General features: G+C 37.4%; 1 protein-coding gene across 1 annotated transcript in view; it reads right to left on the bottom strand.

Annotated features, from left to right (window-relative positions):
• Positions 1 to 797, bottom strand: part of il16 (interleukin 16) — a 48326-nt gene extending 47529 nt beyond the window's left edge. Inside the window, exon 1 of the mRNA XM_079810449.1 lies at positions 601 to 797. Within this exon, the coding sequence (XP_079666575.1) occupies positions 601 to 613 (13 nt within the window). The 5' untranslated portion in view covers positions 614 to 797. The remainder of the gene's footprint in view (positions 1 to 600) is intronic.
• Positions 798 to 13875: the final 13078 nt, after the last annotated feature.

Raw genomic sequence — 13875 nt, 5'->3', positions numbered from 1 at the left:
TTCCGTCGATTCCTTTTCAGTTTACGTGCTTCTCTGGTTTATTACCCCTCTACCTTAAACACCTCTGTCATTGTTTATGAACTTGTAAACAGTTCCCTCTTTAATCAAAAGCATTTGTCAAATTCTAGCAAGCAGAGCATTTTCTAATCAAACCATTTCCATATTATGCAATGACTAAAAGCCGTCCAAGCAAACCCTGCGTTCAATTATCCTGAGACACAACATTAAACTTTTTTTATAATGGTAATAAATTGTAGGTTAGTCTCAGAACTGCAATATGAATCAGCGCATGTTGTACTTCCACTGATGCATTGGGCAGATTGCATGGTTTAGCTGGGAGCCCGTTGATGGATCCGTCTCCATCCGATCTAATTAAGACAAACATTAGCGTCTGGAGTTCAGTACAGTATCAACCACAGTTTTGTGGCTCCATCTGCTCTGTGCAGTGTTTGCATGCAATGCAATTCTCTCTGCATGTGTTTAGTTGATGCCAGTCACATTGTGTGCTTGAGTCCTAACATCTGTTTCTGAGCTCTGAATCAGGTGTGGCTAAACGTCGCACGTAAGTTTCCATTGAAGAGGGATTAAACAAACACTCACCAAAGCTGAGCATTTTCGCTTCTTGCAGTGAAATGATCCCTGTGTTGCTAGTCTCGTCCTGCTAGCAGTTGTTTTGTAGAGTATTCCAGAGGGAAGACGCTGGTCAGTTCAGCATGATAAAAGTCGACCGCTGAACAAGTTCCCCCTCTATATTCAGAAATGTCTCTCTCTCCTCGCTCTCTCTCACTTCGAGTGGTGCCAGAGGCTGTCAGTGAGTTAAGAGGAGCATTTGTAACTGCCGCCTACCCTCCCTTTTCCAGCGGCCAGCTGAACACAAGTGGCGTCTCATAGAACCGGCCACCAAATCACAACCCTCTTCCTGTCTGACAGTTTAGAAAGTGAGAGAGAGAGAGAGACTTTCTCCATCTGAAAGTGACCTACACTTTGTCAATGTGCAAGCCTTTCTTCGACTGGCCACCAGAGATGCCTGAGAAGATGATTTTCTCTGACTGAATCAATGCATTCTCATATTACTGGGTTTATACTTGGACGATGAAGTAAAAAAATACATTTTTGTTCATATTTACTGCACATTTTAATAAGAATGTCTTCAAAACCTCTCCTTTTGTGTCCCAAGGATGAAATAAAGTCATTTATTTCGTCCTTGGGACACAAAAGGAGAGGTTTTGAAGATGTTCATGCTGCTTTCTTCCATGGTGTAATTGGACAAAAATTCCTTAATGGGTTAGTTCACCCAATTTTATGAAGCGATGCGAGTGCTTTGATTGTGCAAAAAAACATAATTTACCACTTTCTCTACAAAATATTAATCTCCAAATCATGTTCACACAACGTCTGCGCTCACGTCATCACAACACTTGGTGCTCTTGTGAATGCTTGTTGGAGATTCATATTTTGTGCTATTTTTGTATAATATTACTTGCGTCACTTCACGAGTTTGTGTACCCATATAATCTTAGTGAAAGTGGTAAACAGATTTGGCTTGGTAGAGGATATTCTATCCAAGCTCCAAATGCCCCCCTATAACAGGCAAAATTGTACAAAAGGAGGAGCAGGGGAGGAGGAGGGATGCTGCAGGAACTAAAAATGGGAAGAGGTAAGCTGCTGGTTTTATACCTTGGTATTAATTGGAAGATTAGATGGGCGTACTCCTCCAGAAATTACGTTTAATAACTTCACTTCGTAATATTGATTATGGACTACTTTTATGTCTTCACTACTTTTCTGGGGCTTGAAAGTGGTAGCTGCATAGCCTGTCAATGGAGGGAAAGAAAACTCTCAGATTTCTTTAAAAAGAAAGAATTTCCATTTTTTGGGTGAACTATCCCTTTAAAAGCATAATAGATGAGATGTATTAGGATGTTATAAAAGATTTATATTTTTTAAAAATGCTGTTCTTTTGAATCCTGAAAAAAAAAAAAAACATCACAGTTTCCAGAAAAACATAAAAGAGCACAACTGTCAACACTGAATGATTTATGAATGTGACGCTGTAGACTGGAGTAATGATGCTGAAAATTCAGCTTTGCATTACAGGAATAAATTACATGCTAAAATATATTCAAATAGAAAACAGTTGTTTTAAATTGTAATAATATTGTACAATATTATTGTTCTACTGTATTTTTGATCGGATAAATGCAGCCTTGGTGAGCATAAGAGACTTCTTTCAAAAACATTACAAAAATCTCACCGACACAAGACTTCTGAATGGTAGTGTATGTGTTAAATATAAATTTAGTTCAAGTTTATGATGACATCAACGCTAACAGACTGGCTTAAGCATGCATAAAACTCTGATCATGAATTCATTGCATCTGTGAGTGAGACTATGGTGGCAGCTTACTGTAATGCTATAAATACTATCACTGCTGCAGTTACTATGAGACCATCACCCAGAGGAATATCTTATTGCCCTGAGGTGGCTCTTTAATAGCTCAAAAATCTTAATGGAGTTCTCTGTCATGTTTCATTTAAGTATCAGGTTTGTCTCATATGATTTCCTAAAATTCCCTATAGGAGACTTAAAAATAAAACATATTAATCAGCTGTTGACAACGTATGCGTATTTAGAGCTGTAAAATGAATACAGCTCAGAACATTTGCTCTTGGAAGAATTTGAAGCAAAAAGTTTGAGTGCATATTGGAATTTCTGACTTGATTGCAGACTTTAGTGTTTTTGCAAATTTAAGAACAGTTTTAGGCATTGAGATTTCAGTAACATTATTTTACAGTGTATTTGTTATAACACCGCAATTAACAATTATTTTGATAATCGATTAATCTGTAGATTATTGTTTGTAATTAATCGGGTGAAAATTTATTATACATAAAAAAAATGTAAATAAATTGATTTTAATACATTATTTTAAACAAAATTCCACATCCTGTCTAGTGCTGTCCTCCAAACAATGTAATAAATGTAATAAAATGTCTGTAATGTAAAAAGGAAATAAAATGTCATAAAAGCCTATGAAAACAAATATATTGCTACCTATCTATTTGATGTGCGTGTTTACATCTGGAAGACGTATGTTTTAGAGTGTTTGCTCATCTGCAATACGTCTATTGGACGTTTCCTGTCAGATGTCAAATAGACGTTTAGAATGTATGTGAAACTGACATTTTAAAGACGTCTATCAGATCTTTGTAAACAGCAGATGCTTTCCAGATTAAGTGATCTTTAACAGACATCTTGCAGACGTACATGTGCTATCTGGGTATGGAGGCTATGCTGTACAATATAAGCAAAAAAGGGTTAAAATAGCCTAAAAACATTACATTCTAAACCTAAAAACAATTGATTGCTTACTTTTTTAAAGCAGAAATTAAAACGACTAAATTAAAACTGATAATAAACAAAAACAATAAGCAAAAAATGTTAACTTGAGACACATTCACTGTCTGAACATAATGGGCTCTACCATTACCAACAATAGTGCCGTTACTGCTCTCATAAATATGAATCCCTGTGATACACGGAATTTAATTCTACACTTAATTTAATAAATATTTTAGCAAAATGTGTATTTTAGTTTTAGTGTATTTTATTTTTGTATATTATTCCTGTTCTACTGTGCTCTGTCTGTTTGACCTGCTCAAACGGCGCTTGTTCATTGAAGTCTGTGAAGTTTAACAAAACGCCTGTGGTCAGAAAATGCAAAATGGAAATACTCGTGGGACTTTCTAACATTTACAGATAAGGATATAACCAGTAAGTTAAGCGCTGAGGAAAAACGTGTGAATTAAGCAGCATGCATCTGTCAAAATAACGAGAGGGCAAGACGTGGAAAAAAACGCTTTATTTAAAGCGCTTATAAATATAAAGCATTCTCATGTGTCGGACCACTTAGGCCATGTACCATTCCCGGAGCAGCTCACGCAACGACCACTTTGTATGTATTTTACGAGGTGGCTAATAGAGTGGTGCAGGTATGACATCCCTTTGTAGGCCAAACACAGAAACGAGTTAGCATTTTAGCACTTCCGGTTTCCTCGTCTCAAAGTCAATGGGTTTTTTGAATGGGGATTTTGAAGCTGTTATGTGTCTTGAACAAGGCGGGTATGTTTGGGGACAGGGTTAGGGGTCGGTTATTCGTACGAATTGGGCAACTCGTAAAATATGTACGAATTGCTGTGAGATCGGGTTGGCTCACTCTGTGTCTGCTATTTTTCAAATGCATTTTGATCATGAAAAATGGGTTATTCGCTACTGTAAAATGACGTGACTGGCTGATGGTTTCCTGGGCACAGCGCATAGAGGGTTAATCAATAGCCTATTCAAATTTGTTGTCGATTATTTTAATTATCGATAATAGTCAATTGTTTCAGCCCTAATTTGTTAAGAATGTTATATAGGCCTACTTACTACAGTAATAACTGTAAATTATACATAATTACAAGCAACTAGCCTAACCCTAAAGCAAACCCTAATCATATAGGTACATACGGTTGCACTTTATTTTAAGGTGCAATTGTTACAGTAATTATATATTTAAGTACTGAGTAATATAATTAACTACATGTACTTACTATAGGGTTAGGGTAGGATTAGGGTTTTGTTGAGGGTTTGATGCATGAAATTATGCATAATTTACTGTTATTACCATGGTAAGTACATGTAACATATGTAACAAGGACACTGTAAAATAAAGTGTTACCAAATAAAGTGTAACCGAGGTTTCTTCTGAAACTTTAAGATTACAAGAGACTTTTTAACAGGAGATAAATTCTGAGGTGAGAAGTCTCCGTGTAATCTATTTTTGTTTATATTGTATACTTGTATAATTGTTTCAAGTGAAAATCTGTAAGTGAACTGACAGCAATGACATTGTAACGTTTGTGATTGGTCTATTTGCATACTGATTTGTGATTGATTTTGTCTGGTATTTTAATCATTTATATCCATTTTTACTCTGCACAACTGTTTTGATTCTTGTGTGCAGTTGACAACTAAATGTTGCCAACTCAATGGCAAAAACCAAAGCCTGCAACACATATAACACTATTATTTTGCTGCTTTCGTGTTTTGCGAGCATTGTCTTTCAGGGATTGCAAATTCAGCAAATCAAATCTCATCATTTTCATGCATGTTCCTTCAGTTTAGTTAGTTGCTGCGTGGTTTTAAGGAACAGTGTGAGTTTGTAACCATCATCTGGGTTTTTTCACATACTCTTTCTGGAGTATGGAGAGTTTGTAGATATGAAGGAGTTCTCTGTCTGAGTGTGTTTATGTTAGTAGATGCAGCTTTGCTGGACATACTGGGTTTGTGTTAAATGAATGGCAGGGGTAATTTACCTTAATTAACCCCATTCCTATAGCACAGACGGTCTCTCAGTGTACACACACACACACATATACTTACTCTCACATTCACCCACACATGCCTGTCCTGAATGGAGAGTCTGTGTGCAGAGCAGTGTATTTCTGACTGGATAAACAGGAATCCCTGTGCAAATACACAGTCCGGGGAGGACTCCACAAATAGACCAAAGTCAAACATATGTTAATATGATAAACACTAATTTAATACTAATAAATATACATTTATTAGCAATAGTAACTCGTTTTTTTCTGGCTGAAAACCCTAATATCAAGAGTGGCTCTTGAATAACTTCTTATTTTATGATATCTGGTGTTTCTGGACTTTGTTAAAGATGAAAACATTGAAGAGGCTCTGGATGTGTGAAGTTATGGAGTATATGTAAGATGGAGAATGTATGATATAAACTGTCTAAAAATTCAAATAAACTACACAAAAAAATAAGAAAAACTTTGACACACCAATAAAGCCACACCCACACAGGTCCCATTGATTTTAAGCTTAAATGTTGTTGTTTTTTAAATTGTAATTCATAATATTGTAAGTCATAATAATAATTCAGCTTATTGCCTGTGCGTTGTTGTATTATATTCAAATGTTAATGTTAAGACTACTACTACTACTAATATAATTCATTATAATTGTGATAGTAAAAACAAGTAAAACTGTAATGCAAAATACACCTCAAAATTTGTGTCCCATTTAAGAATCCTATCATTACAGTAAATCTCATTGGTTGGTTGACAGTGACGCCCTCTCCTGGTAGACAGCAGCATTATGTGTATATCTGTTGTAGATCACATCTACAGGTTTTTACAGTTTGTTGCTGCCACCTGGTGATCATCAACTGTAATACTCCACATTCAGTTCCACTTGGAAAGACACGCTGGCTATGTTCAGAATAGCACACTACTGTTATACTCTTTCTTTAGTATGTGTACTGTGCACAGTATGCACATATTCTGCATGCATAAAATACCCAAATGACTCAAGCAGGTCTATAATACCTGGAGAAAGCTGACTGTTAGCATTCCCACTTGTTCACCTGGCGCAGGACCTTCTCAAAGTAAATAGTTTGAGATTTTTGCTCATGTACGTTTTTTTTAGCCAATCATCTGCACTGTAAATGCCATGTGACTAATCACTCTAGAGCAGCAGAAAAATGGCATTGCCATTATGGGACATCCGGGTCATGCTAAAAAGCCAAACCTTGACCCCTTGGTTATGCAGTGCATTGTTTTTCATATACCAACTAGTTTGCAGAATATAGTGTGGTTAGTATTAAAGTCAGCGTGAAATGGAAGTTGCGATAGTCTTCTCCTCGATATTGTGACATATTCGAGTGAAACTGCTTTGGGAACAAACAAAAAAAATGTAGGGCGGGACTTGATTTTGTCCACGGGGAATTGATTGGACGGTTGGATGATTGTGGTTTGCTATTGGTGGATCTCATGTGAGTGACAGGTTGCCACGCCCTCACGCCAGTAAACACATCATCAGAGAAGAGATGATCTGCAAGAGGGAGAGGAAGTTATTTTGATTAAAGATTATGAGGGCATATGAATTTAAAAAAAAGTGCACTGATAAAACATGTATAATAAGTATTCCAATATACTATAAAAATACACATGTTGACTCAAGGGTGACTTTAAGCAGTATGCTTATCATTTTGAACAGGATTTTGTTTTTATCATTTAATACCTAACAAACATCTTTTTGTGGAATATTTTGCTAGAAATATGTGCTTGCTTTACAGTAAAAATGACTAACTAAGTTTGACTGGTTGCCATACGCCAGCCAATGAACAGGGTTTCTTTGGCTGATTTGATATTTTTATTTGGTAATACAATGACATTCAAATACTTTGTTGTGCTATCTCTAATGCCTATGAAAACACCACAGTACAACAAATCCCTGTGGATTCTTTAAGACAGGCTTACCTTAGTTTCACATTCCATTTTAAGCTTACTGTCGTCCTCTGGTGCTAGACAGACGGTGAACAGAACATTGAGCTGCTGCTGTTCAGCACATAAAACATGATGGTCTTCTACTGTGTGTGTCAGAGGAAATGAGCCCCACCTTAAAGAGAGGGAGGAGAGGCAGAGCCAAGAGGAAGATATTGTACTTTGGCTGCCCTGCTAAAGGAACAAACGCCTCTCTCTGCCCTCCTACACGGACACCACTTTCAGCATGTAGTATTTTTAAACAATAACAATTTATACTGGGGTCAGTATAAGCTTTCTTCATGTTTTTCATGATGTTTTTTCATAAGAAGTCTCTTATGCTCACCAAGGCTGCATTGCAATTTAAAAGAACAGTTTTTTATTTGAGTATATTTTAAAATGAAATGTATTCCTGTGATGCAAAGCTGAATTTTCAGCATCATTACCCCAGTCTTCAGTGTCACATGATCCTTCAGAAATCATTCTAATTTGGTGCTCAAGAAACATTTCTTATTATTATCAATGTTGAAAACTGTTGTGCAGCTTAAAATTTCTGTGTAAACACAAAACATTATAGTATACATATTTTAGGATTATTTGATGAATAGAAAGTTCAAAAGAACAGCATTTATCTAAAATAAACTTGTTTTTAACATTATAAATGTCTTTACTGTCACTGTTGATCGATTCATTTATCCCTGTTGAATAAAGGTATACATTTCTTTCAAAAACAAACATTCTTACTGACCCTGAACTTTTGAAAGGTAGTGTGTTATGTGTGTGTGTGTGTGTGTGTGTGTGTGTGTGTGTGTGTGTGTGTGTGTGTGTGTGTGTGTGTGTGTCTGTGTGTCTGTGTGTGTGAGAGAGAGTGTTTGTTTGTGTGTGTGTGTGTGTGTGTGTGTGTGTTTGTGTGTGTGAGAGAGAGTGAGTGTATTTGTGTCTGTGTGTGTGTGTGTGTGAGAGAGAGAGAGAGAGAGTGTGGACGGGTAATCCCTACGATATGGGGACAAAATGTCCCCACAAAGATGGCAATATCCGAAATCCTCGTCCTTGTGGGGACATATTTAGGTCCCCATGAGGAAAACATCTTATAAATCAGACTAAGTGATGTTTTTTGAAAATGTAAAAATGCACAATGTCTCCTGTGATGGGTAGGTTTAGGGGCAGTGTAGGGGGATAGAATATACAGTTTATACAGTATAAAAACCATTACGCCTATGGAAAGTCCCCATAAAACATGGAAACCCAACGTGTGTGTGTGTGTGTGTGTGTGTGTGTGTGTGTGTGTGTGTGTGTGTGTGTGTGTGTGTGTGTGTGTGTGTGTGTGTGTGTGTGTGCGTGTGTGTGAGAGAGAGAGAGAGAGAGAGAGAGAGTGTGGACGGGTAATCCCTACGATATGGGGACAAAATGTCCCCACAAAGATGGCAATATCCGAAATCCTCGTCCTTGTGGGGACATATTTAGGTCCCCATGAGGAAAACATCTTATAAATCAGACTAAGTGATGTTTTTTGAAAATGTAAAAATGCACAATGTCTCCTGTGATGGGTAGGTTTAGGGGCAGTGTAGGGGGATAGAATATACAGTTTATACAGTATAAAAACCATTACGCCTATGGAAAGTCCCCATAAAACATGGAAACCCAACGTGTGTGTGTGTGTGTGTGTGTGTGTGTGTGTGTGTGTGTGTGTGTGTGTGTGTGTGTGTGTGCGTGTGTGTGAGAGAGAGAGAGAGAGAGAGAGAGAGAGAGAGAGAGAGAGAGAGAGAGAGAGAGAGAGAGAGAGAGAGAGAGAGATGGAGAGTGAGTGTGTGTGTTTGTGAGAGTGTGTGTATAATATATATATATTGCAGAGTGAAAACCCTGGCCAATATTAAATCATTATGCATGATGTTCTGACCTCAAATCTGTCTGTGACACACTCACACTTTCTCTCACACCTGCCATAACAGTCTCATGGGTGCATCTGTGTGAACGCATAGCCCATGCAGTAATACTGCAGTGTGTGTGTGTGTGTGGGATCCTCTTTTAACTTATCCTCTTTTAGATGCTACTTTTCTAACAAGAACCATTTCTTTCTTGCACAATTGAGCCCTGTGAGTAAACACATTATTTATCTGTTTGTTCAGCATGCTGCCTGTCAGCGAGGGATGATATCATTCCCTGGGAATGCTCCCATAGGATACTCATAAAGCTGGTTCATATTAGCGAATGGGAAGGTACAAAGATGGATTACAACACAGATGCAGCCAAGGGTATTTTTTTTTTCTTCGTTCCTTCATCATCCATTAAATGTTTTGCCTTGAAATAGATAGAAGATGCAGTGTGATGTTTTACCTTTTTCTTTGAACAATTACTGCAGAAATCAAAATGCAATGAAATAATCCATGAACAAACATAATATATAAACTATATTTTTTTATATTTTTTAAGAAACTTTAAAATAAAAGGGAAAAGGTAGGCCTTAAGGCCCCGATCACACAGAACGCGTTTTTGCAGCGAGAGGCGCCTCTTTTGAATAGATTTCTGTTGGCTGAGAGCGCTATGCGCACTGCTTATGCGTCCCGGGCGCCTCGCATTTTAATAGCCTGCTGCGCCTCGCGTAGAGCTCTGAGCGCATGAAGTTTAAAAAAAATAAACTCTGAGCGGAAAAGCGCCTGACGTCATTGCGTTTTTTTCCAATTTCCAATCAGATGAATGGAGAGGTGGGCTTTCCGTTGTGGCGACCGTTACCTTGATTAGACTTACAGCACAGCTGATTTCGGAGGTTTCCTGGCAACGTAAAAAAAAAAAACACAGCAGCGCACTGCTCTTTTGTAGTGAAAAAAAACATCAACCAATAAAGGCAGTGCAGTGTGCCTCGCGTTTTCGAACCTGAAAAACGTGTTCTGTGTGATCGGGCCCCAACTGGCTTTTAAAGGGAATGGGAGATGAGACTCTGATTGGTTTATTGCACGTTACGCCCAAAACACACCCATGACTCATTAAGGGAATAGGGACAAACCTTTCGGACAATGTGCCTGGCAGACGTCGTGTTAAACACGTGGATTCGGACACACCCTAAGTGCACTTGCACCATGTGCTTAGATCGTTAAAATTGGGCCCGTAAGGTCAGTAGCCTATCACATGATTTAAAAAAAGGACCAAACAAGGCGTGCCTGAGTAAAAGTCCTCTATTTCCTAGATGTCCGAGTTGGTCATTCAAGTTCAAGCCAGTGTTATTTTAGCATCATTGATATGCTATTAGTTATTTTTGTTTATTAAATTATATTTTATTTGTTATGTTTTCTGTTTTAATGTTAAAGTTTTAAGAATTAATGTTTTTTTTTTTTTCATTTTTAAATGTCTTTGTAAACATATGAATAAGTCTATATATAAAGTTTTGTTTTAGTTGTTGTTCATTACGTGTTAGTAATTAGAGAAATGCTGCCTCTGCAACTAGCTGAAATAAAATAAGTAACTTTTGTATTTGATTTTCAGTTATTGTTTATTATATTTCAAGATAAATTATGTTTTATGTTTTTAGTTCATAATAACTCTGGTTCAAGCTGCAGACGAGCTCTTCTATTTTTGAATGCCGCTGAGTATTTCCTCAACTCATCTGACAAAAGCAAACACACCTAATCGGACGTTTGGCAGCTTGCGGTACGTCTGGCCCCTAGCAGGGAAATTACTTTGTTCCCAGGCTTCATTAGACAATGACGGCATGCAGACAATGTCAGGAAATGTTTCTCTGTTGTCATCCTCCCAGGTGGTGCAGCTTTATTTTAGGACAGTGAGGCACCACCCCATCTAACCTTCGGTCCTTCAGCAGAGACAATAACAGGCCCTGTGCAGGATCTGCTGGGCTGAGGGTGATTTTGGAGAGTAAAAAGGTTTGACTGTACTGTTCCACTGAGCATTCTGTACAAACACAAAGCCGTAAGAGTGAGCTACTGTAAGACATGAGCTGGAGAAATATAATGCTGGGGAATAAAGCAGTTGGTGGTCAAATGGAGGTGTGGGTGTATGAGAGGGCAGTGTGAAAAAAACGACTTGGTCCAAGGTCAGCCAAAGGGGAAGGATGAGGAATTTCAATTCTGTTTGAATTCCTGCCAAAGTCTCCCTGCCTCTCAGGCTGGGAGGATTTCAGGGTAGTTTACGCTGAATATTCAGGGCAGATGTCAAACTAACAGATGGCACAGGACATCGATCCACATTAATATTACTGGAATCCTGCACCTAATATGTACAGCTCTGGAAAAAATAAAGAGACCGCTTAACATTGAGAAATCAATGTTAAGTTGTCTCTTATTTTTTTCCAGAGCTGTATGTAATGCATATTGGTCTGATGAACTGTTTGTGTAATATTTAATATAAATGTTTTTATTTATTGTGAGAGATACATCGCATATATAAAACATTTCAATTACCAAAACGTTCTGTATAGACTAGAGTACCTTACATTTTACAACAATTATAGCGTTGCTGCGTCTCTGAGCAACACTAATTGTTCCTCAATGAATTTTTTAAGCGACTGATTTGATGACTCATTTATAATGACAGTTGCTTGTTTCACTCCTGAATGAATCAGTGTTTTTGAATGAATTTTACAAAAAATTGTGCCAAGTGGAAATTATTATACACTGATCAGGCATAACATTGATAATATTCTACACATATACAACAAACTATGATGCATTCTGACACCTTTCTATCAGAACCAGCACTAACTTCTTGAGCTTCAGTAGCTCGTCTATTTGATCGAACCACACGGGACAGCCTTCGCTCCCGACGTGCATCAATGAGCCTTGGCCGCCATTGACCCTGTCGCCGGTTCACCACTGTTCCTTCCTTGGACCACTTTTGATAAATACTGACCACTGCAGACTGGGAACACCCCAGAAGAGCTGCAGTTTCTGAGATGCTCTGACCCAGTCATCTAGCCATCACAATTTGCCATCACTCAAATCCTTACGCTTGCCCATTTTTCCTGCTTCTAACACATCAACTTTGAGGACAAAATGTTCACTTGCTGCCTAATATATCCCACCCACTAACAGGTGCCGTGATGAAGAGATTATCAGTGTTATTCACTTCACCTGTCAGTGGTTATAATGTTATGCCTGATCGTTGTTTATCACCTGAGGAAGTATACTAAGCCACTACTATGTAAACATTTAGATTTATAAACCTTTTATTCATTTTAATATTTACCAACTCTGATGCAGATCCAGTGAAATGAAACTTGATCTGCCCTTTGCAAATGTTGGGACAATGACCTGGGTGTGTCTTTTATGTGAGCAGAGTGAAATATGATACGATCTGTATCAAATCACACTAGACTGACATTTGGCCTTGGTTACCAAGAGACGTCACTTCTGACCAAGAACACAGCTGTTGTTTGACACACTAAACCTAAACCAACCTAAATGGGTAACAGAGTTTTTCTCAAGTATGTTGTCTATTTCAGTGGTCTAACCTACAACATGTTCTATAACCTCTCTATATTTGCAGGTTTATGCCAATTTAATCAAAACAAATGGAAACAAGACAAATATTTAGGCCTAAATTTAAATTGTATAAAAATGTCAGCCATTTGGATTACACAGTTTTAATATACACAAACTTAATGTGGTGCATATTTGTCAGTCATACAGGTGTGATTGCTGAGTGTTTTCAATGTATATTAATCAGGTATACGTATATTTATCGTAAATAAATCAAATTTGTTTTTCAATTAAATTGTATACATTAATATTGCTTATTCCTCAGCTAGCCATATTTTATCAGTGATCAATTAAAAAAAGTTTTCACAATTAAAAGATTTATGCCGATTTGGATTATTTTTTTTTATAAATAAATAAATGCATTTTATATGATATAACATCAAATAGATGTTAGTTGCCATGATAAACTATGCCATTATTTTTTGAGTTGTTACCTTTTGTTGTTACCCGTTTTATATATGTATGACTGACAAATATGCATCACATTTTATTCGTTTTAATAAGTTTATTACAACCCCAAATCAGAAAAAGTTGGGACAGTATGGAAAACGCAAATAAAAAAAAAAAAAGTGATTTCTAAATTTACTTTGACTTGTATTTCATTGCAGACAATATGAACACTATGGACAATATGAATATGTCTGGTCAACTTCATGTAATTTGTAAATATGCATACTTTCCTGTCATTCAGACCTGCAACACATTTAAAAAAAAGTTGGGACAGTAAAGCATTTACCACTTTGTAATGTTGCCATTCCTTTTCACAACACTTAAAAGACGTTTAGGGATTGAAGACACCAAGTGATGAAGTGTTTCAGGTGTAATTTTGTCCCATTCTTCCTGCAAACAAGTCTTAAGGTGGGCAACAGTACGGGGTCTTCGTTGTCGCATTTTTGTGCTTCAAAATGCGCCACACATTCTCTATTGGAGACAGGTCGGGACTGCAGGCAGGCCAGTCAAGTACCTGTACCCTCTTCCTCCGCAGCCAGGACTTTGTAATGTGTGCAGAATGTGGTTTTGCATTGTCTTGTTGAAATATGCATGGACGTCCCTGGAAAAGATG

The sequence above is a fragment of the Gobio gobio genome, assembly GCF_949357685.1.
Source record: "Gobio gobio genome assembly, chromosome: 2".
Classification (NCBI taxonomy): Eukaryota; Metazoa; Chordata; class Actinopteri; order Cypriniformes; family Gobionidae; genus Gobio; species Gobio gobio.
Note: the sequence above shows the minus strand (reverse complement) of the source record. Positions and strands in the feature narration are given on the sequence as shown.